The sequence below is a fragment of the Phoca vitulina genome, unplaced genomic scaffold (assembly GCF_004348235.1).
Source record: "Phoca vitulina isolate PV1807 unplaced genomic scaffold, GSC_HSeal_1.0 scaffold2, whole genome shotgun sequence".
In the NCBI taxonomy this organism is placed as follows: Eukaryota; Metazoa; Chordata; class Mammalia; order Carnivora; family Phocidae; genus Phoca; species Phoca vitulina.
This window is the reverse complement of record NW_022589705.1, coordinates 68074946-68099934: the sequence shown is the minus strand read 5'-3', so window position 1 is coordinate 68099934 and position 24989 is coordinate 68074946. Positions and strand designations below refer to the sequence as shown.

Here is a 24989-nt window from a genome sequence, read left to right as displayed (position 1 = left end):
CCGGCGGAGGGTCGGAGGGGTCCGCGCCTTTGTTCCGGGCGGGGAGGACCGGCGGGCGCGCGACTCACCTTGCTGCTGGGCTCCATGGCCGCGCTGCGCCGGAGGCTCTGGCAGCGCCGGGTGCGCGGGCGGTGACGGGCGGACGGGCGGCGCTCTCCGGCTCAGGCTCCTGCTCCGGCTCGGAGACTCCGACTGCGACTCTGATTTCGGTCGTTTGGCCTCCTGCTCCCTGGCGAGCTCGCTCCCAAGACCCACGGCCCACGACCTCCGCACTAGCCGGGGCTACCTCTAGCTTCTCGCCTAGAGCGCGCGGACGGTAGAGTTTATAGGACCCCAGCCATTGGCTGGCGCTGCCGGTATGTGTGTTGGGTGGGGGGGGGGGGGTGGGCAGAGCCTGAGGGCGGGGCCTGGGGCACGTCCGGGGCGGGGCTCCGCGGGGAGGGGGGCTGGGGGAGGGGTCGGGGGAGGGGGCCTGGAAGGCACTCTGCCGGCTCCTAGCTCTGGCTGTGGGTCTCTCCCGCTGCCCGTGCCCCGAGTCCGGGGAAGCGCGCTCGCTGTGTGACGCTAAGCCAGTGTGCACACCTCTCTGAGCCTCAGCGACCGCTAACAAAATGGTGGAGCTGTACAGCAAATTGGGATCGGTGGAGGATAGCGCTTAAGAGCGAGGACTCTGGAGTCCTCATCCCGCCACTGGATAACTTTGGTAAACTAAGGATAATAACAGTACCACCTCATAGGTTTGTTACGAAGATTAAGTGAGTTAGTATTTATAAAGTGTTTAGAACAGTGTCTGTTTCGTGGTAAGTGGTATTTAAGTATTTGTGAGACAAACTACAGGAGGTCTCGCTCCGAGATTTTCTCCTAACCCCTCTCCACCCCCGACATTCCTGTTTGCAAGCCAAACCTTGCTTTAGCACAGTCTGGGCCCGCTGCCTGAAAATCCATACCCACCTCTTTCTCTGGGCTTTCCTATCAGCTCCTTTGTGAAGTCTTCTCTACTGCTGACAGTACATGTGGATCTATGGCGACAGCTAAGTGTGAAAAATAGGAACGGTAAGAACACAGGAGTCCTTGGGTTTGAGCCAGCTCTGTTGTATACCAGTCCTAGCACGATCCTAGGCAACGTGCTGGCCTTTGAGTCTCAGTCTTATTACCGGTCAAACGGAATGAATACCACCTCCAGGCTCATGTGCTGTCACGAGAGATACAATTTCCAGATAAGTCCATGAAGTACTCACCACTTGTTGACACACAGCGAGTCCTTCTTTAGTGGTAGTGGTATCATTTCACCTTATTTCCTCTTCTAAACCCGAGTCTTACTTGAGACACAGCGAAGGGAAAGACCCCCAGTCCAAAGTCCTGAGGTTAGGCCGAGTGTCCCTTTCCCTGTGGAGAGGGACAAGGAGGGGTTAGTTTCAGTTGGAAAGGAGGAGCTGACCACATGACTCCTGGACTCCTCTGTCCAGGCTGTGTGTCCAGTGCTGCCAAGGGGGCACCGTGGCTGGGCATGGAGCAGCCCACAGAAGGGGGAGCAGGCCCCTTCCCAGCACACCTCTGCCCGCAGCTTCTGTTCCTATGGTCTCTCCGCTGCTCAGCCTGCAAAGCTTGGGGCTTCCTCTTGTCCCCCAGGTACCAGAGGCCACTAAAGTCCTGCTGCTTTCACTCTCTGTACCACCTCATCCTCCCTCCCTGCTGTTTGCAGGGCCTCCACTCCTCTGGTGTCACCTCCTCTGGTCCTGACTGTCCCTCTCAGGCTCATGTGTCTGAGGCTGCCTGAGAGGGAGCAGGCCCTTGCTTAGTTTACAAGCTCTCCGCCTCACCTCTCCCACCAGCAGTTTCTTTATCTCTACCTTTGCTCAGGTTGTTTCCTCTGCCTGACTCCCTCCACCCCCACCTCCATGTGCCACAGTGTTTCTGATGGCACAGAGTACCTCTGCAATGGGGCTTCCGGAAAGTGTCCCAGAGTCCCCCAAGAGAGAATCTTTATCTTCTTTACCCTTTGGTGTTTCTTCGTGTGCTGCTGGTCCTGTCTGTCTCCCCCCAGATGGAGCCCCCTGAGGATGGCTTCTGTGGTGGAGACACATGGGCGAAGGAGTGAAGGCAGGCAGTAATGAATGATCAGATGAGTAGCTAGCCTGCCTATTTCCTGCTGACACTGGCAATCTTTCCTTAAGTACCTTTTTGATTTTGCAACTTCCCAGCTCAAAGTCTCCATAGCTCTCTGTTTCCAAGAACGCCCAGTCTATGGTGTATGTTACTTCCCAGCTGTGGGTATGTCTCACTCAGCTCACGGGTCACACTCACCACCAGGCTCCCTTTCCTTCATTAGGCCAGCCCTGTGTGGGTCGCTTACCCAGGGTCAGAAGCATGTAAGTCTGTTGCGAGCCTTATGGAGCCCCCAAATGGGAAGGGTTGCAGGAGGGGAAATGGACAGCAGTAATACAGGGATAAGAATGTGTACAAGTGGGGCGCCTGGGTGGCTCAGTTGGTTAAGCGACTGCCTTCGGCTCAGGTCATGATCCTGGAGTCCCGGGATCGAGTCCCACATCGGGCTCCCTGCTCAGCAGGGAGTCTGCTTCTCCCTCTGACCCTCCTCCTTCTCATGCTCTCTGTCTCTCATTCTCTCTCTCGCAAATAAATAAAATCTTAAAAAAAAAAAAAAAAACCTTTAAAAAAAAAAAAGAATGTGTACAAGAGGAGAACTTGTACCATGGAGGAAGAACAGGGAGTAGAGAGAGCTTCAGGGAAGGGAGGGGTCATGCTTAGCAGGGTTTAGAAGGCTGAATACGAGTTCACCAGGTAGATCATAGGGAAGCCCATTCTTGGCAGAGGGAAGAATGTGCATAGACAAGCAGAGAGTAATTGCTGAAAGGAAGGAAGAATCTCTAGACCATACTCAGGGACTGAGGGTGGACTCCCGGATTCAGACTCCTGAGTCCCAGCTCTGCTACTGACTTACCAAACATCACTGAGCAAATCCCTTCTCTCTGAGCCTCAAGACTCAGATCTATAAAATGGGTATAACAGTTCCCTCCTAGATCGGCCTGAGGAAAAATGGATATGTATAAAAGTTTATCCAAATCAACAGTCCTAATTCATGATGTCAAATCAAATCCCCCTTCTCTGGTCAAGGTAGCGCCAGAAGACAAAGCAGAGTGGCCAGAAAAACTGCCTTACTTTTGCCCCACCTCACCATACCTGCCCAAACAGACCCCCATTCTCTGCTTGAAATTCCATTTCTAGGTGTTCTCTCTCTCTAAAAGTTTTATGACCCCCTAGAGGCTACAGTTTTGAGGTAAATTCATGAGAAGCTATTAACACTGGATCAGAGGTTAGATTCTTAGGTGGGCTAGTTTATTTTGGGGGTAGCTGAGTCCTGGGAAACAGAATTTAACTCCAACCAGAGAAGGGACACCAGGGAAAGCCTAAATGGCATCTGAGCCTGGAAGGTGGGGAGGCAGGGGAGGAGAGACCAGGAGCTAAAGCCTGGAGCCGGGCAGGAAGGTGGAGCCTGTGGCTGCAGTGTAGGGAGTTGGGAGAGAGAGGAGATGAAGTTAGGGGGAATTTGAGCAAAAGAAGCTGAAGAGGTGGGATCATAAAGGCCCTCACTTGCCAGGTTATAGGAGTTAAGACTTTATTCAGTGGGTACTGGGCAGCCATGGAGGGTTTCTGAGCAAGGGAAGGGCGTGAAGAAATCTCAGCCTCCCCGACCCCTGAGGCTTTAAAGAAGGATGGGAGGAGGCTGCGGACTCCTAGTGCTCTGCTTGGAGGGACCGAGGGCCCCCTTCACTCCCCCTCAACCCCAAGCTGTGCTCACACAGGCAGCTTTGTTCCCTGGAGGCTGCCTTTAGCCCAGAAAGGAACTCGGACTTTTTCTGGGTCTGATTCCAAGGAGTTCCAGCCCTAGCCAGTCGGAGGAAGGGCTCTCGGGGACTGGAGGGGCGGTGCCAGGTGGCCCAGCGGCGGGCCCGGGGTGCGTGCCTGAGAGCACGCACGTGGGCTCAGGCGGCGCAGTGCTGGGCGGTCCTAGCTGCTCCCCGAGTCCGGAGTGAGTAAGGCACCCGGGAAGAGGGTTGTTTTCTTTTTTTCTTTTTTGCCTTTAAAGGCAAGCGTCCCGGAGAAAAAGCTCTGCTGAGTCAGCCGCAGCTGATGCAAGGGGGGCTGGCCTGGGTTGGGACGGGGGAGCCCCTAATCCTCAGGATGTTTTGCAACTCAAATCCTCCCAGGCTGCAGGTAAACGCGGTGCTGGCTTCCAGAAAGGCCTGATGGGCCAAGCAGGACGGTTTTGTGTGTTTAATATTTTCATTCTGATTTGCACACCTATTCAATCCACCTGCTCTCAAAGAACTTTTCAGCTTCCCTTCTTTATCCTTTCTGTGCCCTTCCCCAGGCCTCTGCAAGCGTTCTCATCAAGACTGCCACCTGCTCGCTGATGCTGGGGGATGCAGGGGGATCATATCCCTCCTCCATTCTCTCCTGAGCGTCAGGCTTAACTGGACAGCTGCCTCCAGGTCAGCTCTCTGAATGTCCCACAGGTACCTGGCACTCACCTTGTTTAAATCTAGACTCATCTTCCCCTCCCTCCCAGTTCCTACCCCAGAGATGGCTCCTCTGTCCACCAAATTGGCCAAGCCAGAGACCTAGCATCTTCCTTGCCGCCACTCTCTCCCTCATCCCCAATATCCAGTCAGTCCTGTGACCTCTATCCTTACAAAATATCACTGGACTTCACCCTCTCCTCTTCATCCCCACTGGCCCAGAGCCAGCAGAGTCTAGAACCCCCGTGTATCCATGCTGCCACCTGCCACCACACTGGTCTCTCTAAAACGCCCAGCCACTGCATCCTTCCCTTGTTTAAACATCTTTCCAGGGCATGCCACAGCATGGTTACATCTCACAGACATAAAGTGGAGTGAAAGAAGCTGTATGCAAAAGAGCATGATTTCATGTGCCCAAAGTTCAAAAACAGGCAAAACTTACCTATGGGCTTAGAAGTCTGGATAATAGTTACCCTTGGAGGGGAGGCAGTGACTGTGAAGGGGGCTGATATCAGGGCTGGGACGAAGGTAAGGCAGGATCAACATTACTGATGTTTTCCTTTTGCCCTGAGCTTTCATATGACTCAACACAGCACTATTACTAAGCCTGTCTTTATTTAAAATTTTGTTATTTTGTCATCATGGATTTTTTGGCATTAATTTTCATTTTTAAAAGATATCATATTGAAGCATTGTTTATCTTGATGACTGAGCTTTCGACACCCCCTTAAATTTTACTGGAGGTGAGTGCCTCACTTGCCATATCCTAGTCCTGACCCTGCTGGTAATGTTTTGTAATCAGGGTGTTGGTTACATGGGTGTGTTCAGTTTGTGAAAATTCATCGAGCTGTACACCTCCAATTTTTGCACTTTTCTGTGTGCACATTATGCCTCCATTAAATTTTCTTTTTTTTTTTTTTACTTAAAAAACCCAAATCTTTCCGTGGTTCCAAGGGAATGTCTGCTCTCCACTTCCTCTAGCATCTGCAGCACCAAGAACTGTACCTTGCACAAACTGGGACTCAGTACATATTTGTTGAATGAATGAATACACTAGCATTCCAATTAATCTAATTCCCACAAGAACTTGATGAGATGAATGTTTTTCTCTCCTATTTTCTTTTCTAGATTTTATTTTATTTACTTATTTGGGAGAGAGAGCACAAACAAGGGGAGAGGCAGAGGGAGAGCGAGAATTCCACTCCCTGCTGAGCAGGAAGCTCAATGTAGGGCTCGATCCCAGGACCCTGAGATCATGACCTGAGCCACTTAACAGACTGCCACCCAGGTGCCCCTCTCTCCCGTTTTCTTAAAGAGACAACAGAGATTCAGGGAAGTGAAGTTATTTGCCCACGATCCGGGAGTAGGTAGTCGGTAGTGAACAGGTAGTAAGTGTCAGTTCCAGCACCTCGATGAAAAAAATAAACAAACCATAGCTCTGACAAGCACTACTCGTTGAGGGACCTGGCCCAGCACCAGCACCAGCATTGGACCGGGGTCTGGCTCTTATCGTTTAGATTACAATTTGAGCCTTATCTTTTCCCAGATAATGACCTCTTCGGGGCAGGGGCTCAAGCCCTCCTGTCCTCTCTCCGTCCAGCTAGTTACTTAGCATAAGGAAGAGGCTCTAAATGTTTCATAAAGAAATGGCGCAAAGAATGAACGAATGAGGGATCTGTCAGTGATATGGGGTGAGTAGATCACAGGCCTTGGAGACAGATCTGCTAGCTGAGTGTCTTTGGGCATATTACTTGGGCTTTCTGAGTCTCCATTTCCCCAACCATAAAATGAGAGTATCCGTATTTACTTCAAAGATTTATTGAGAACAGGAAGTGAGAACATGGTTGTAGGGTGACTGGCATATAATAAATACTTGAAAAATGGTAAATATTAATATTTCCTGTGTTTTACATTCGCAAAGCCTGATTTACTTCAGGGTGGCAGGAATCGACCTGTTTCAGTTTCCATGTATTGTTTTCCGGGGGTCTCTGGAGTTGGAAGGAGGGGACCTGATACAGCCCCCAGGGCTTTCTTCCTCAAGCCTAGGGAGAGAGAGAGTGCTGGAATAGTGGGGAAGTTGGCTTCATGGCCCAGCTCCACCCAGCCGGTGATGCCGTCTTTGACAAGTTGCTCTCTGTGAGCCTCAGTTTTCTCTCTGTAAAATGGAGCTCAGAACAGTCTTGACCCTGTGGGACTCTCGGGAGGGTTCAGTGGCTTGACCCGGGGCCCAGGGCCCAGTAGACTCCCCATTAAGGTCGACACTGAGGAATTAATCTAGCACCCTCATGTAGGAACAGCAAGGAGACCAGAGGATCTCAGCCACCCTAAGAAGTCCAAGGACTGATGGGAAAAACAAATAAATAGCTTGGCGGGACTCTGTCTTGTTCTTAGAACCTTATTTCTCCTGAGAAATGAAATAACACTGTCGTTTATGCTTTTGCAACTTTTTAAGTGTGCAAAATACCTTCCCACAATCGTTCTTTCACCCCTCACACCTTGTGCTGAGGGCAAGATCAGATTTATTCACATTTCCAGGGGGCAGTTGAGGAAACCAAGGCACTCAGAAGTTAAAGCCACTTGCTTGAGGTCACACTGAAGGGGGAATTTGGTAGCAAACTGAAGGTATAAAACCTGGACCTCTTAACTGCTGGATACCACCGTGCAGCTGTTTGGATCCAGAAGAAGCACGCAGCTCATCCCCCAAGCAAGCAGGGGCGCGACCCAGCAGGTGTCACACTGTACTCACCCCCCTCCCCCAGCCCCCACCTGGATGCCACCTGGCAGTCACACGCACATTCATCACGGAGAAGCTGGCTGACTCACACCAGCATTTATACCAGGGCTGACTCACACTTTAGAAGAGGGAGAGTGAAAACCAGTTGAGAGCCCAGAGAAGCCCTCCCTTCCTCCTTGAGGCTTGAGATTAATGCCCCAAATCAATAGCAGTTTAGCTCTAAAGAAAGGAAAAGTGTTGTGGGCTGGCAGGAGACGGAGATCTCTGCACTCAGAGAGGGGTGGTGGTTCTGCCCCTCTCTGGGCTCTGCTACAGATCTGCTGGGTGACTTCAGGCAAGTTGCTTTCTAAGCCTTTCTAAGCCTCGGTCTCTTCCATTTTGTAACGAAGGGGTTTTAACAGGTGCCCTGCAAGGCCCTTCTGGCTCTGGGTTGAGAGGCCTCATCACTGGAAGTCATGTGTATGGACAGTTTGCTGTGTGCCAAGCACATGGCTAAGTGGTTGGCATGGATTTATCTTCTTTCATTCTTCTAAGCAATCCCAGATATATGGGTGCTACCCCATTTTACAAGGAGGGCAAACAGGGCACAGCTCCAGAGCAATATGCCCCAGGTCAAGCAAGTAAGCAAGTGGCAGATCTGAGAACTGAACCCAGTCTGTCCAGAGAACTCTCATAAACTGCTCCACACCTACTCCGTTGATCTTACTAGACCTCATTTTTCTCATTTAAAAAAAATCGTGGTAAAATATACAGAACATAAAATTTACCATTCTAACCATTTGTAAGTGTGCAGTTCAGTGGCATTAAGTGCATCCACGCTGTTGGGCAACCATCACCACTGTCCATCTCTGGAACTTTTTTATCTTCCCCAAAGGAAACGCCTTACCCATTGAACCCCCAGCCCGTGGTGACCATCTTTTTACTTTCAGTCTCTATGAATTTGACTGCTCTAGGGACCTCATAGAAACTTTCCTCATCTTTAAAACTATGCTAATAAAAGTCAAGGTTGCATTCTATCCTGTGTCCCCGGTTTTGTTTTGTTTCATTTAAAGATTTTACTTATTTATTTGAGAGAGAGAGAGAGCACAAGCAGGGGGAGGGGCGAGGGAAAGGAGAAGTGGGGCTCGACCCCAGAACCCTGAGATCATGACCTGAGCCAAAGGCAGACGCTTAACCGACTGAGCCACCCAGGCGTCCCCTGTGTACCTGGTTTTGTGAGGTGGCTGGCTGGTAGAGCCTCTGCTTATAGAAGGTTCCGGGGCAATATTTTTCTATCTTGGGTTGTTCTTTTTACTGGTTCCCAGAGGCCTGGCCTTGTGGTGGAGAATCCCTTCTTTCTTATACCCGTAGAGTAGTAACTGTTAGGAAGTTTTGGTGGCAAGCATAAGTACATCTAAGCCAACCTCAGCCAACAGCAGAGAGTTTATGAAAGGCTGCAGAGGTGGCTCACAAGCCAGGAGCAGAAAGGCAGTCAGATGCTGACAAAGCTCTGCACTCAGCAAGGCGGCTGCCGCCAGGATGGCCTGTGTCACTCATTCCTGCTTTAGTCCTCTTTCTCTGCCCAGACAGGCATGTCTCCACACGGCAGATTATGCCACCGCATGATGCCAGGATATACGTGGGACCATTTCAATGACCCTCAGGCAGACTTGACTGTCTCCTGGTCCTGATTCTAAGTGTGTAGACAAGAGAAGCAGATGAGCCCAGTCTGGGTGAGATGTTCATCTTGGGTCCAACTGGCTGTGGTCAGGTGATTGGGTCATAGAGCACATAGCAGGCTGGCAGGGCTCACTTCTGTGAGCAGGGGGTGGGGCAGCGCTCACTTCTATGAGCAGGGGGTGGGGCAGAGGAAGAAGGTGTGTGATTCCTGGCGGAGACACACAGGCAAATTCGTGCATCCATTAAAAATTCTGTTGAATGGGGGCGCCTGGGTGGCTCAGTCGTTAAGCGTCTGCCTTCTGCTCGGGTCGTGATCCTGGGGTCCTGGGATCGAGCCCCTCATTGGGCTCCCTGCTCAGCGGGAAGCCTACTTCTCCCTCTCCCACTTCCCCTGCTTGTGTTCCCTCTCTTGCTGTCTCTCTCTCTGTCAAATAAATAAATAAAAACCTTTAAAAAAATTTTTTTTAAAAATGCTGTTGAATGGAGATACACATTCATGGACATGGAAAGGAAGTCCAGATATTTTTGGATGAAAAAACAGGTTACAGAACAGCATGTTTATCACATTTTTCTTTTTCTTTCTTTTTTTTTTTTTAAGATTTTATTTGTTCATTTTAGAGCGAAAGAGAAAGAGAGAGCAAGCATGAACAGGGTGGGGGGAGGGGCAGAGGGAGAGGAAGAAGCAGACTCCCCGTTGAGCAGGCCGGGCTCCATCCCAGGATCCTGAGATGATGACCTGAGCTTAACCTTAACCGGCTGAGCCATCCAGGCGTCCCATCACATTTTTCAAAGTAAATATGCATACATAATGTAATTGAATCTCTATACATACACACTACATGTTAACTGAAATTATGGGTAGTAGAGTTAGAGGTAATTTTTTTTTTCCTTTTTGTGATACCTGCATCTTTCTGATTTTTTTCTAAAGAATGAGTTTCAGTTGAGTAATGATAAAACAACTCTTACAGGGCTGCAGTGTGCGCTAAGACATTTATTCGCTTATTCAATAAGTATTAAGCATCTAGTACGTGATGGTGTTTGTGAGAGCCACACAATGTCTGGCTAGTGGTAGAGGCTCAATCATTGGCGGCGGCCAAGGCTCTTCCTTCGGGGGGCACAGAGGGCGCTGGGTGCTCAGTCACAGGTGCTTCTGCTCTAACAGTTTGCATACATTCCGAAAATCTAGGAAATCAAAACACTGGGGTGTTTCAGCTATGGATTGCCGTGGAATGGAACAACCACTCCAAACTTAATTGCTTTGAACAGCAGTGATGTATTATTTCTCACGATTTTGTGGATTCGGCACTTCTGCTCCCCATGGCAAAGCTGAATTTACTCATGCAGTGGCATTCAGCCGGATGCTTGGCGGGGGCCATCCTCTGCACACGGTGTCACATTCTCCTGTCTCTAGCAACAGAGCCCGGGCTTCCTTACAGCATTGTGGCTGAAGCCAATAAGGAGGGTTCCAAGAGGACAAACCCAATGTGGAAAAACGTATCCAGCCTGCTGGTATCAATGCAAATCATGCCGAATATAACTTGCTTTATCTAGAAGTGGCCCTAATAAAATCAGCAGACACAAAGCCAGTGCGAGGCAATGTGTCTCTGTCCGCTGACTCAGGCTTTAAGAAGGAACACAGTGTTGACAGCTGAGCTCCTGACAGTGGAGATGAGATCACTGTGTCCTCACTGCGCAGTCGATTGGGACAAGGGCTCTGCTTTCCGGCCCAGTGTCTGCGGGTCTTCCGGTAGTCATAGGGTGCATGGCCTCACCTACCACACCTGCCACACCCATCTTGGGTCTGCCCTTTCCCCTCTGACCCACTCTGGAGGGCCCGATGATTAGGTCTGGACCTGGCCAGCTCTGACTAATGAGAGCTGTAAGGAGAAGCCTGTAAAGTGGGACCCCGCGTCCTTGACCTTGAACAGCCAAAGCCATCCCTCATGGCCTCCAGACTTGTGAACTGGGGGACACCTTCCTGTGTGGTAGCAGGGGTTGCGGACTAGAGCCAGCCTGCTTCTATCTAGTTGTGGAGCAGGAATGGAGGCGTTCTGAGCCTCAGTTTCTTCATCTAGAATGTGGGGATAATAGAACTTTAAAGATTATGTACTTTCTCTGTGCCTGATACCTGTAACTCTCATGGGATCCTCAAAGGTTGGGAGTATCCGCCCACTTTACAGACGAGGCAAAGTGAGGCCCAGAGGAGGGAAATAACTTGCCCGAGATCATGCAGCTAATAAGTAGCAGAACTGGAAACATGAGCTCAGGCCAGCCTGGAACCAAAGCCCAAGTAATCTCCTTTTACAGGCTCTGTAAAGAATCGGTGAGAAAGGGACATGCGCAAGAGCTCTGCCACATCGTGAAGAACATGTGCGATCACAGTGCGATTTTAAAGCCCTGCTGTCACCCAGCTGGACAGGTAGGGCATTCTCGGTGGGTGGGTTGGCTGGGCTGGGGACCCCCCTTGGAGAGAGCCAAGTTTACCACTGGATATACATTACCACTTTTTTTGTCCAAAACAGTGCCTGACTTCCCAGCTATGATTCTACTTTGGTCTTCTCTCCCCTCGGAAGGAGGCAGGGCCCTTCACTTAGTAATTACTGCCATTTATGAATAGAGGTTTGCCCTGGGCTAGGTGCCCTTTATAGGTACCCAGTGCCTTTCTGCAGTCCATTCGCACAGTGATTGTGTGCAGAGGTCCTCTTGGGATCCCATTTGCTGGATGGGGTGCGGGGGCACAGGGAAGGTGGGTAACCTGCCAGAGCGGCAGGGTTGGGTTACAGGCTGACTGGGGATGCCGCCCTCCTAACAAGGCCCAGGAGTGAGGTGCTCAGGGCTGGCCCGCCAGCATTTACAAGCCTCTCGTCCTGTGATCACCAGAGCCTCTTCTCAGCCCTGGAGGACAACCAGAGCGAAGCCTTTGTTTGCCTTACAGATGGAGAAACTGAGGCCCAGGGAGAGGAGGAGGCTTGCTTCCTCCATTGTCCCAGACTGCTCGGTCCACATGCCAGATGGGGAAGTAAGGGAGAAAAGCTTGCCAGCGATGTCGGACTTCAGCCTCCCAGCTGAAGTGGCCTCAGCAAGGGCTGGGCGTTCCTTCCATGGAACTCGGAACTCGAGGTGGGGCAGGATGAGTAGGAGTGAGCTTAGAGGGCAGGCCAGGCCAGGAAGAGGTGAGGGCAGGTCTCTGGGGGGTCCTGGGATGAGGAAGGGAGCCTGGAATGGGGCTTGGCTTACGATTACTTACCAAAAGGTTTAAACAGGGGCCATGTAAGTGTGGAGTTTGGGAATCAGGGGCTCCTGGGTGCAAAGAATGTCCGTGCTGCTTATGAGAATGGTGAGTTTGGGCAAATATGTCCCTGAGCCTCCGGGGTAAAAGGGCTGAAGTGTGGTGGGTTAGACCGTGGTATCTGGAGCGCTGCCTGGGTGAGATCCCGGCTCTACCACATCCAGTGTGGCCCAGGGCAAGGGTGTTTGCCTCTCTGGGCTTCAGTTTCCTCATCTGTATGATGGGCCTGGTAATCACAGTACTCACCTCCCCTGGCTCTTATGAGGATTTAAGAGCCTAGCAGCATATGCAGGGGGCTTCAAGCAGGCTTTTCGCCTAATCGGTCTTTGCTACCGCCACCATCATTGTCATCATTTACCTCAAAGGATGTTTGGAAGGATTTAGCAGGGCTGCCGGTGCAAACGGTCTGGGTCTGGCCGATTGGCACAGGCATTATCAGGTAAACACTGAGCAGGGTGACAGGTGCTATGGTCTAGGTGGTGGGAGGTGCTGTGAAATTCACAGGAAGGAGATAAAAGTTTTGCCTGCCTGGGTAGAAGAGGGTGTGAAAGTCTTCCTGGGGAAGGAAGTGGCATTTTCTGGGCTTCAAAGGATGTAGGGAAGTTCCCCAGGTAGAGGAGGGGGCAGGTAGAGAGATGAGTTTGAGTGGAGGCTCGGGAGGTGAGAGAGCCTGAGCATGTCTGGGGACCATGGAGCAGTTTTGTTGCGCTACATGTTTGGGGTGAGGGGCAAGGAATGAGGCTGCACGGGGCCATGGGGTCCCGATGGCAAAGGGCTCAGAATGCCTTGCTTGGGGGTTTAAACTTGATCCAGTAGGTGGGGGAGTTCCTATGCCTGTCGACATGGCAGAATCACTCAGGATACTTTAAAAAACACAGACTTTGTGGTCCCATCCAGCAATATTCTGAGCATTAGGTCTCAGGTGGGACCCAGGAATCACGATGGTTCGAGCTCCCCAGGAAATTCTGATGCCCAGCCAGGTATGGGAACCCCTGCTATGGTATCTCTAAGCAGGGATAGGCCTCATTGAGATACCAATCCCAGACCTCTAAGATTGGAACAGAGAACTTGAGAAGGTGGGGAGGTAGCATAAGAGACCACTGATTCAGACCCCCAGCCTCTTACCCCTCTCCAAGAGAGTCCCACCCTCTCTCATGGCCACATTTGCCACTAGGGATGGACCACGGAGATGCTACTCCCCTGCAGCCCTCTGGCCCCAGCAAGACAACCTTCCTTCCCTCCATCCCTCCATCCATCCATCCATCCATCCATCAGACACAGTTTTTGATCTCCCTCACCATGTGCCAGGCATGGTATTGGGTCCTGAAGGTACAGTGGTGAAGACAGCAGATACTCCACACCCCCCTACAAAACTTTCCGTGAGCCCTGCTTCCCTTAGCTGGCTGAGCGTGGAGTGCTTTGTCATCAGGAATGTGGCTAAGTACAAGAGAACTAGGACAGGAAACCCACCTGGGGTGGGGGGGTGGGGGGGTGGGCGGGGAGGGGGGCGGAGCTCAGACAGAGACAACAGCAGGGCCCAGTGGCCCAGCCTCCAGACCCCATGGCTTCCTGGTTCCCCCTGTCCCACAGGCCCAACCTCTTCTCCTGTATGGCTCAGGCCTTGCCTGCTCAGCTCTCATGCCCTCCCCACGGTGCCCCTGCCAGGAGGGTCCTGGTGCCCAGGGGAGGGGTGCACTGTGCAATCCCCTCCTCACCCCCCAGCCCACGAAGAAGCCAACAGCCTTGGGTAAAGCCTGAGCAACTCTTCTCAAGGGCAGGGTCAAGGAGCATTTCCTCACAGGGGTAGCAGAAATAACAAACACGAGGAAATGACAGGGATTCTGGGGGATTTCAGAGCACGCAGCCTGGGTACAGGATGGACCCATGCAGAGAGATGGGGTTAGAACCTTGTTGCAGCAACTTCCTCCCCTCCCCCTTGGAGCCATCTCTTCCTCGTGTCTTCATGCTTTTATTCTGTTCTTTTGGTTCATCACGATCCTTTGCCTGCTCCAACCCCACCCACGCCATCACCACTGTGGGTGCTGCCATGTCACTGTCCCACTCACTCACTCTGCCATTCATTCATTTCTTCCCTCATTCATTCAACATGCACGTAGTACCATGTGCCGGCTACTGAGGATGATGCCATAGGCAAAATATGGCCTCATGAGGAACTCCCAGCTGGGTGGTAAACAAACACAATGGAACAACTCTAATACAATCTAACTATTGCCACTATGAAGGGTTTTTTGTGTTTTTTTTTTTTTAAAGTAATCTCTACCCCCAATGTGGGGCTTGAACTCACAACCCTGAGATCAAGAGTCGCATGCTCTTACCGACTGAGCCAGCTAGGCACCCTGCCACTGTGAAGTTTTGCACAGGGTGCCAAAAGCCGAGGGAGGAACCAAGGGAAGGCTGATTCTTGATGGACTAAGAACTTAAAAACAGTGTACCAAGCAGTGGGAACAGCAAGTATAAAGGCAGTGAAAGATGGTTTGCAATGGCTAGAGCCCAGGGAAGGTTCAAGGGACAGAGGGAGTGGAGGCTGGGAAGGTCAGAGGCTCAGTCCATGGAGGGCCTTGAATGCTAGGCTAAGGAACTAGAACTTTCCACTATAGGCAATGGGGAGCAGAGGAGGGACCTGGTCAGATTTGCATCTTGGGATGACGATGTGAGGAAGCCGGTTTGAGGGAATGGGCTAGAGAAGGAGAGGCCAGGTAGAGCAGCCAGAAGAGGACCAGATATATAGTCCAGGTGGGAGAAGTCAAGACCTAACAAGGGCGGGGACAGGTGGGTGGTTCTGGGCATAAGAACCAGAACTGAGGTGAGCGTGGGACAGACAGGCTGCAGAGCCGCCCCACTCGAGGCAGCTGGGTGTGTCCAGGGCTTGAGGTCAAAGATGGGCTGAGGCAGACAGGAGCTCCGGGAACTCTTGGGCTTTGGGCTTCAGTAGGCTCAAGGTCAGCAGATGCAACTGGGTCTGTGTCTAGAGACTTGGGAGGTCCGGAACAGGACCCCAGCATGCATGTAGGAATCAGGGCAGGGTCCAGCCCTGCGAAAGAGTTCCCATGAGCCAGGCAGGGTGTCACACGGGGCCCTAATTCTGAAGAGAGAGGCTACATGGCAAAGAGCAGAGGACTCCTGGCTCTAGAAACTTTCTGTCATAAACCACCTCCCTTCTATGGCTACCTGTAAAGATGGGCTATTTTCTTGCTCATGTTTGGCCCCCCTTCAGATGAGGCTCCCCTCAGACTCCTCATCTTGACTCTAATTACGACCTGCCCCTGATCTGGGGACCCGAAGTCTGCAGTGGGTTTGTCCTGCCCATGGCTCCGAGGTCCTGTGAGGATGAACTCTGGAATGACTTCACCTGCAAAGTCAAACTTGGAATGGCACATTTACTGCCAGGAAGTTTCTAGTAAAGACATATATATCCTTCCGTTTGTGGAAAACAAAACTGAAACATTTAAACTGCTTTCCATGAATCCCTGTATGTCATTAAATATATATATATATACTTACATTACAATCCAGCAATCCTACTGGTAGTATTTACCCAAGACATACGAAAGCATATGCCCACCCAAAGACTTGTAAGTAAAAGCCCATAACAACTCTATGTAATAGCCAAAAACTGGCAACAATTCACTTGTTCACCAACTAATTGTTATATATCCATACAATGGGGTACCACTCAGCAATAAAAAAGCATGAGCTAGCTATTAGTACACGCAACAACATGGGCAAATCTCAAAACAAGTTGAGTGCAAGAAGCCAGAAAAAAGAGAGTACATAATGTCTATGATTCCATTTACATGAAATTCTAGGAAATGCAAGCTAATCTATGTTGACAGAAAGCAGACCCATGGTTATCGGGGATGGAGGGGGGTGGAGGGATGGGAGGGAGGATTACCAAGGGGGATAAGGACCTTTTGGGGGTGATAGATAGGGGCATTATCTTGGTGGTGGTGATGGTTTCAAGTGTGGCTACATCTGTCAAAACTTGTCAGATTGTATAATTTAAACATGTGCTGATTATTGCATGTCAATTATACCTCAATAAAGCTGTTTTACAAATCTGATGCCAGTTATGGGCAGTCACAGGCAGTCTGGTCTTTATAAGGCATCCCTCCCCCTGTCCTCCCCCTAACTGCCAGGGCATATCAAAGCTTGCAGAGGTTAAACCACTTCTCCCGGGAAAGGTCGTCTGATGGCACCCCAGCCCCAGCATTTATCCCTTACCTAATCCAAACTCTGTTCTGATATGTTCTTATGATTATGCAAACATTGTGATATTTGTGGAAAACAAAACTGAAACATTTAAACTGCTTTCCATGAATCCCTGTATGTCATTAAATATCCTAGTCCATCTAGTGATATTTATTTTTCCGTATTTTTAACCATACGAAGACAGTATTTTCACTACCATAATTCAATAACGTACATAAAAATTTGTTCCCTCTTCCCCAACCCTACATATTTACAAGGTCTTATACTCTTCTGCGTTAAAGAACACCGTGAAGAACAGCTTTTAGGTAGGTGATTTTTTTTGTTTTCAAGAAAGTCCTGAAAAGTGGAACGCAGGGCACAAAGTGTTACGCTTTTTCCTCCTTATCCTGATTTAAAAAAACACAACTCAACCTTTTTACTGCTCCGTCTATGCTGGAGACTTTTGGGAGCGCTAATCCAGACCCTGACATCCTTGTGACAGTGGTCATTTTTGACCACCAAACACCCACTCTCCCTACCTCTGCAGGAAGTAGCTCACTCCCCAGCACCAAGAGTAGGTTCTGATTGGTTTTAGCCAGTCCATATAGTCACAGCCAATGTCCGAGCTGGGCCCCAAAACAAATCAGAGCCAGTGAAAAGCAAGGAGACTTCTTCTGGCATTCCTGAGAAGGAGAAGTGGCCTCTCTTCTCCGCGGGTGTTACTGGGGAGACTCCCCTTTATGGGACAGCACAGGGAGGCACAAGGAGGCTTTTAGCGGAATGGTGGTGGGTGGTGGGAAGCTTTCGAATGACACTGTAGAAGTCAGGACAGAGAGAGAGAGAGAGCAACCCCTTCTCTATCCTTCCTGATGTTGTTTGGGCCACCTGAAGCCAACTAACAGCTTCCTTCCGTTTCAATCGGTTTTCATTCATTCATTTATTTGAACACTATATACTCAGCACTCCCTATGTGTTAGACACACTTGTAGGAGCCGTATGAATTAGGCTTTCCATGACCATAATCCTAAATTTAATCTTAACCTAATCCTTAGTTATAAACTACGATTCTGATCCTTTTCTGGTGAAGAGATTTCAGTGGCAAGAAACCAAGGACGAAGGGGCATTAGTATGAGAATATGTATGGTGCACTAAGTGAAATCCCAGCGCTGTTCTTACGAAGACCCTACAGCCCTGAGCCTTGGGAGGTCCAGATACAGGTAGGCCCCTAAAGATGAGGCAGGCAGTCCCTGTCTAATCAGTGGGACTTCATGTCAGAGTCTAAATGTTGACAATCTCGACTAACAAAGAGATCCTGAAATGATTTGTTCTCTGGAAAAACTGCAATTCCTTTATAGATCTTTAATTTTTTTATTTTTTATTTTTTTTATAGATCTTTAATAACAATCTGCACTGGACAAATCCTATAACTCATATATATTACACTGGACAGAAACAGTAAACTCTTTCAAATGTATGGTATTAGAACTTCTTTCAAATTAAAAAATTTTGCTAATAAAAGTGCTAAGTGCCTTTCCCCCTCCTGGTTAAACTTCCCAAAGTCTCATTTTTCCTACCCCGGTGCTATGAGGCACCCCCTTCCACTGCGGACCACAAGGCCGATCTTGGAGGTGGCCTTATGTATAAAAAGAAGTTGATATTTAAAAAAAATAGATTTTATTTAAGCACCATTTACACACAATAAAATTCTCCAGTTTCAAGTGTAAAATACAAATCTTGACAAATGTACACAGTTGTGTAACCCCCATATATATAGGAATACATATATCTATACCTTGATACATGGAGATATAGAGCATTTCCATCACCCCAAAGTTCCCTGTGCCCCTTTGAAGTCAGTCCTCTCCCGCAACTCCTAGCCTCTGGCAACTACTGATCTGCTGTCACTATAATTTTGAATTTCCTGGAGTTTCTTATAAACGGAATAATATAATATGCATTGTTTTGTGTCTGGCTTCTTTCACCCAGCATAATGATTTTGAAATTCATCCATATTCTTAGGTTTATATCACAGTTGTCGTGGTGTGTTTCTCTTTATTGATGAGTAAATTCTATTATGTGGATACACTACAGATTGTTAGCCCATTTACCAGTTAATTGGCATTTGGATTCTTTTCAGCTTTTGGCTTTTGTGAATAAAGTTGCTATGAACATTCATTTATTAAGTCTCAGTGAGTATCTCTTGGGTAGATACCTAAGGATGGGATGGCGTGGGTGTAATGTAAGTGTATATTTATCTTTACAAGAATTGCCGAACTGTTTTCCAAAGTTGTACCATTTCACATTCCCACCAACTGTGTAGGGGAGCTCTAGTTGTCCACATCTTTGCCAAACATTTTTTATTTTTACTCATTCTTATGGATGTGTAGTAGCATTTCGTTGTGATTTAAGTTTACGTTTCTCTAATAACTAATGATGTTGAGTAACTTTTTGTGTGCTTGTTGGCCATTTGTGTATCTTCTTCAGTGAAGTGTCTGATCAAATCTTTTGTCCATTAAAATAATTGGTTGCCTTCCTACTTTGAGTTGTCAGAACTCTATAAATTCTGGCTAAAAGTCCTTTATCTGATACATGTCTTGCAAATGCTTTCACCCATCTGTACCTTGCCTTTTGCTTTTTTAATGATGTCTTTTATTATTATTATTATTATTTTTTTAAGTAAACTCACGACCCTGAGATCAAGACCTGAGCTGAGAGTGAGGCGCCTGGGTGACTCAGTCGTTTAAGCGTCTGCCTTCAGCTCAGGTCATAATCCTAGGGTCCTGGGATCGAGTCCTGCATCGGGGGTCCCTGCTCACTGGTGAGTCTGCTTCTCTCTCTACCCCTCCCCCTGCTCGTGATCTCTCTCTCTCTCAAATAAATAAATAAAATCTTAAAAACAAAAAAACCAAAAAAACCTGACCTGAGATCAAGAGTTGGACACCTAGGGGAGACTGGGTGGCTCAGTAGGCTGAGTGTCTACCTTGGGCTTGGGTCATGGTCCCGGGGTCCTGGGATTGGGCCCTGCGTCCGGATCCCTGCTCAGCCAGGAGCCTGCTTCTACCTCTACCTCTACCTCTGCTGCTCCCCCTACTTGTGCTCTTTCTCTCAAATACATAAAACCTTAAAAAAAAAAAAAAGAGTTGGACACCTAACCGACTAAGCCACCCAGGGCCCCTTTAATGATGTCTTTTAAAGAGCAGAAGTTTTTCGTTTTTATAGTCTAATTTATCAGGGCTTTTTTCTTTTGTGGTTTCTGACTTTTGTGTCCTATCTGAGAAATCTTTGCTTAGCTCAGGGTTTCTTAATTCCAGTACTATTGTCATTTGGAGCCAGATAATTCTTTGTAGGGGGAGGCTGTCCTGTGTATTGTAGAATATTTAGCAGCATTCCTGCCCTTTACCCACTAACTCAGAAGCATCACCCCTCCAGTTGTGACAACCAAAAATGTCTCCAGACATTGCCAAATGTTTCCTGGAGAAAACTGCCCCAGGTTAAGAAATACTGGTCTAAACCAAGAAAAAAATAATTTTCTTCTACATTTTCTTCTAGAAGCTGTATAGTATTAACTCTTAAAATTTCTATGACATATTTTGAATTGATTTTTGTATTTGATGTGATGGTTGAGATTCATTTTGTTGCATGTAGATGCTTAATTATTTCAGCCCCATTTGTTGAAAAGGCTATCCTTCCCGCATTGAATTACCTTGCCCCTTTATAAAAAATTGACTGACTACATTATCTGAAGGCCTATTTCTGGACTCTCTGTTTATTCCACTGATTTTCATGTCTATCCTTACATCAATGCTGCACTCTCTTGACTACAATAGCTTTATATTAAGTCTTGAAATCAGGTAGTATAATCCTCAAACTTTGTTCTTACTTTACAAAACTGTCTTGGTTATCCTAAGACCTTCACATTTTTGTAACTTTGGAATCAGCTTGTCAGTTTTTACAAAAACATCCTGCTGGTGTTTTGATTGAGATTGTACTGAATCTATAGATCAGTCCAAGATTGATATAATATCAGGTCTTCTCATCCACAAACATACTTTTTCTTTGCATTTAAAAATTTTTATCAGCAGTATTTTGTTGTTTTCAGTGTACTAGCTGTGGTGGTTTAAAAAATACATTCAGAAATTATTTGATACACCTCCCTTCCAAAGGTGGAAACTAATTCTCTTCCCCTTGAGTGTGGGCTGGACTTAGTGACTTGACTTGTTCTAATGAGAGAATAAAGCAGAAGTCACAGTGTGGGACACTGGAAATCAGGTTAAAAAAAATAATAATGTGGCTTTCCAGTAGGGCTGTTCTTTCTTAGATCATTCACTCTGGGAGAAGCCAGCTGGTATGTTGTAAGCAGTCCTATGAAGGGTTCCATGTGATGAGCAAGGGAGACCTCCTGCTAACAGTAACAGCAAGCCTTCAGATGATGCAGCTCTGACCAACATCTGGGATGCAACCTGTGAGAGACTCTGAGCCAGGGCCATCCAGCTAAACTGCTCCTGAGTTCCCAATCCATGCAAACTGAAAAAGGAAATGTTTGTTGTTTTAAACCACTAAGTTTGGGATAATTTGTTATACAGCAATAGATAACTAATACACACATCTTGCATCTATTCTGTAATAGTACTTGATTTTTTTATGCATTTTTATCTTTTATTTTTATTTATTTATTTTTAAGGATTTTATTTTTAAATAACATCTACACCCAACGTGGGGCTCGAACTCACAACCCCAAGAGCAAGAGTCACACACTCCACTGACTGAGCCAGCCGGGTCCCCTTGATGCAATTTTAAAAGATGTTTTTAAAATTTCAGTTTTCAGTTGTTTATTGCTACTATATAAAAATCTGATTGGGGGTGCCTGGGTGGCTCAGTGGGTTAAGCATCTGCCTTCGGCTCAGGTCATGATCCCAGGGTCCTGGAATTGAGCCCCACATTGGGCTCTCTGCTTAGTGGCAAGTTTGCTTCTCCCTCTCCCTCTCCCTGTGTGATCTCTCTGACTCCCACTCTCTCTCAAATAAATAAATAAAATCTTTTTTTTTTTTTTAAGATTTTATTTATTTATTTGATGGAGAAAGAGAGCACGAGCAGGGGGACTGGCAGGCAGAGGGAGAAGCAGGCTCTCCCCTGAGGAGAGAGTACAACACTGGGCTTGATCCCAGGACCCCAGGATCATGACCTGAGCCGAAGGCAGATGCTTAACCAACCGAGCCACCTAGGCACCCCAATAAATAAAATCTTTAAAAAAAGAAAAGAAATCTGATTGAATTTAGAACATTGGCTTTGTATCCTGTGACCTTGCTAAACTCAATTTTAGTAGCTTAGAAGTCTGTAATTTTGATGTGTTCAGAAACTAGCGTGATTGCCCTCAATTCTTGGTTGGTGAGCATGTTCCTCTTTCTTTCTAACTGTACACTTTTAATAAACCAAGTTCTTACTAATTCCAAGCCTGTGGCTTCTCCTTCCAATACTAAGAACCTTTAAGACCACCAGCAGTGGGAGTGCATGGACTTTTACTTTCACATCTCAACACTAACTCAACAACTCAACAACCGTCCAGCTTTGCTTCACTTCATTCTGCCCACTACTAACTCTCTTCCTTTCATTTCTTTTTCCAGCCACTGGCTTGAATAAGTTCAGATCTCTGGACTTCTCCCGACCGTGACTCCTTTGCCTCCATTTTCCTGCCATGTTTTCCAGTGTTTCTGACTTCAAGTTCCCAAGTGTGACAATCTGCTTTGGCCCATCTCATCTTGTTCCTCCATGTCATCGGTTGCCAGGCAGCCTTCTGGTCGCGTCCATCTTCTTCCTGCCGGTTGGTTCTGTCTATAGGGTCAAAGTTCCACGATCTACATGTATCCACTTGGGCTGTAAGACTGGGGACAGAGTGATATCCCTTGAAAGGAGTGTGGCGCGGTGGGTCCTGTGATGCAATGGACACCTCTCATACAGACCTCCGACCCTAGGCACCCCCTCCTGGTAAACCCTGAGTCACTCTGTGACCTTAACACTGCTGGTCATCCAATCCATGAGCGAAACCCAAACCTCATTTATAGAATTGAACATTTTTATGCTCAGCACTCATTATCTTCATCCTCCCTCCCAAACCCTCCCACTCCTTTCCTTGCTCATTCACAGTCAGAACTAAAAGGCTCAGGAAAACCTGTGCTCCAATCCACAAATCTGGCAGGTGAGCAAACTGTGGCACGGAGAGCTAAAGTGAACTTGCCCAAGTTCATATAGAGGCGTAATTACAGTATGGGCTTCCTGATTTTCCCAAGTTCTTTTCTCCCCCCATTAACCAGGACTTGACCCCTGCAGGGGTCCCACTGGGGTCTGACGGGGCCAGAAACTGGCAGTACAGTCCAACGGAGAAAGATAGGGCCAAGGAGGAGGTGGCAGTTAGGACTCAGCCTATGCTGTAGGGGCACGTGTCCCACCCCACCCAGGATCAGGCTTTAGGGCTTTAGTGAGTAAGGGCCTGGGGCTCTGGGTCCAGGTTTGGCTAGGAGATGAGACGTTCCAGAGGCAGGGGACTGGCTGAGTTGGAGCTAGAACCAAGAGACCTATGTTGGTTTCCTGCTGCTGCTATAACAAAGTACCACAAACTAGGGAGCTTGAAACCATAGAAATGCATTCATTCATGGTTCTGGAGGCCCGAAATCTGAAAGCAAGGTATCAGCAGGGCTCCACTCCCCTCTGAGACTCTGTTCCTTGCTTCTTCCAGCTTCTGGTGGCTGCAGGGTGTTCCTTGGCTTATGGCCCATCACTCCAATCTCTGCCCCCATCTTCACACCTCCGTCTCATCTGTGTATGTATGTCTTCTCCTCTCTCTGTTCCTCTGCCTCGCTCTCATAAGGACATTCGTGATGACATTTAGGGCTCCCTGGACAATTCAGGAGAAGCGCGTCTTCTCAAGATCCTTAGTTTAGGGGCACATGGGTGGCTCAGTTGGTTAAGCATCGGACTCTTTTTTTTTTTTTTTAAGATTTTATTTTAGGCATGCCTGGGTGGCTCAGTCGTTAAGCGTCTGCCTTCGGCTCAGGTCATGATCTCACGGTCCTGGGATCAAGCCCCACATCGGGCTCCCTGCTCAGTGGGAAGCCTGCTTCCCCCTCTCCCACTTCCCCTGCTTGTGTTCCTGCTCTCGCTGTGTCTCTCTCTGTCAAATAAATAAATAAAATCTTAAAAAAAAAAAAAAAAGAGGGGCGCCTGGGTGGCTCAGTTGGTTAAGCAACTGCCTTCAGCTCAGGTCATGATCCTGGAGTCCCTGGATCGAGTCCCGCATCGGGCTCCCTGCTAGGCAGGGAGTCTGCTTCTCCTTCTGACCCTCCCCCCTCTCATGTGCTCTCTCTCATTCTCTCTCTCTCAAATAAATAAATAAAATCTTTAAAAAAAAAAAAAGATTTTATTTTATTGGGATGCCTGGGTGGCTCAGTCGGTTAAGCGTCTGCCTTTAGCTCAGGTCATGATCCCAGGGTCCTGGGATCTAGTCCCACATCGCACTCTCTGCTCAACAAGGAGTCTGCTTCTCTCTCTGCCTACTCTGCCTGCCACTCCCCCTGCTTGTGCTCTCTCTCTCTCTGACAAATGAATAAATAGAATCTTTTAAATTAAAAAAAAAGATTTTATTTTATTTATTTGAGAGAGAGAGGGCACAAGCAAGGGGGAGGAGTAGAGGGAGAAGAAGAAGCAGACTCCCTGCAGAGCAGGGAGCCCTATGTGGGGCTCGATCCCAGGACCCTGAGATCATGACCTGAGCGGAAGGCAGACGCTTAACTGACTGAGCCACCCAGGCGCCCCAAGCATCTGACTCTTGACTTGGGCTCAGGTCATGATCTCAGGGTCGTGAGATCAAGCCCCGCATAGGGCTCCACACTGGGCATGGAGAATGCTTAAGATTCTCTTGCTCTTCCTCTGCCTTCCACGTCTAAAAAAAATAAAAAATAAAGAAATAAAATCCTTAGCTTAATCACATCTTTTGCCATCTAAGGTAACCCTCACAGGCCCCGGGGATTTGACGTGGACATCATTTGGGGTACTGCTTTCAGCTCACCACAGACCACACAATGCTCCTTCCCATGGCCTCTGAACCGGGGCATGCAGCGGCAGGCTAGGGTTCCTTCCTTATTCCTCCTGGGGATAGAGGGGAAACTGGAGAGACCCAAGAGGGAGAACAGTCATGGCCCTCCTACGTATTAGGCACTACATTAGCTTGGGCGGCCACAACAAAATACCACAAACTGGGTAGCTTAAACAACAGAAATTTATTTTCTCACAGTTCTGGAGCCTGGCTGGGAGTCTGAGATCAGGGTGCCAGTATAGTGGGTTTCTGGTGAGAGCTCTCGTCCAGGCTTGTAGACAGCTGCCTTCCCCCTGTGTCCCCACGTACCCTGGCTTCCATGTGCACACAGGGAGACAGGAGAGAGAGTGCCAGTGAGAGTTCAACCTCTCTGGTGTCTCTTCTTATAAGGACACTAATTCTGTCAGATCAGGACCCCACCCTCATGAGCTCATTTAACCTTAATTACTTCCTTCAAGGCCCCATCCCTTAATT

The 24989-nt window shown here is 48.4% G+C and overlaps 1 protein-coding gene and 1 long non-coding RNA gene across 3 annotated transcripts in view; one reads left to right on the top strand and one right to left on the bottom strand.

Moving 5' to 3' along the window:
• Positions 1-346, bottom strand: part of SLC2A1 (solute carrier family 2 member 1) — a 28352-nt gene extending 28006 nt beyond the window's left edge. The window contains exon 1 of the mRNA XM_032431223.1: positions 69-346. Within this exon, the coding sequence (XP_032287114.1) occupies positions 69-86 (18 nt within the window). The 5' untranslated portion in view covers positions 87-346. The remainder of the gene's footprint in view (positions 1-68) is intronic.
• LOC116648911 lies at positions 268-23039 on the top strand. Of its 2 annotated transcripts, none has more exons than XR_004302593.1 (3): positions 268-356; positions 11239-11350; positions 22051-23039. It is a non-coding gene; the product is annotated as an uncharacterized LOC116648911 (long non-coding RNA). The 2 variants fall into 2 exon arrangements; XR_004302592.1 differs by lacking the exon at positions 22051-23039 and adding an exon at positions 11867-13681.
• The last annotated feature ends 1950 nt before the right edge of the window (positions 23040-24989 follow it).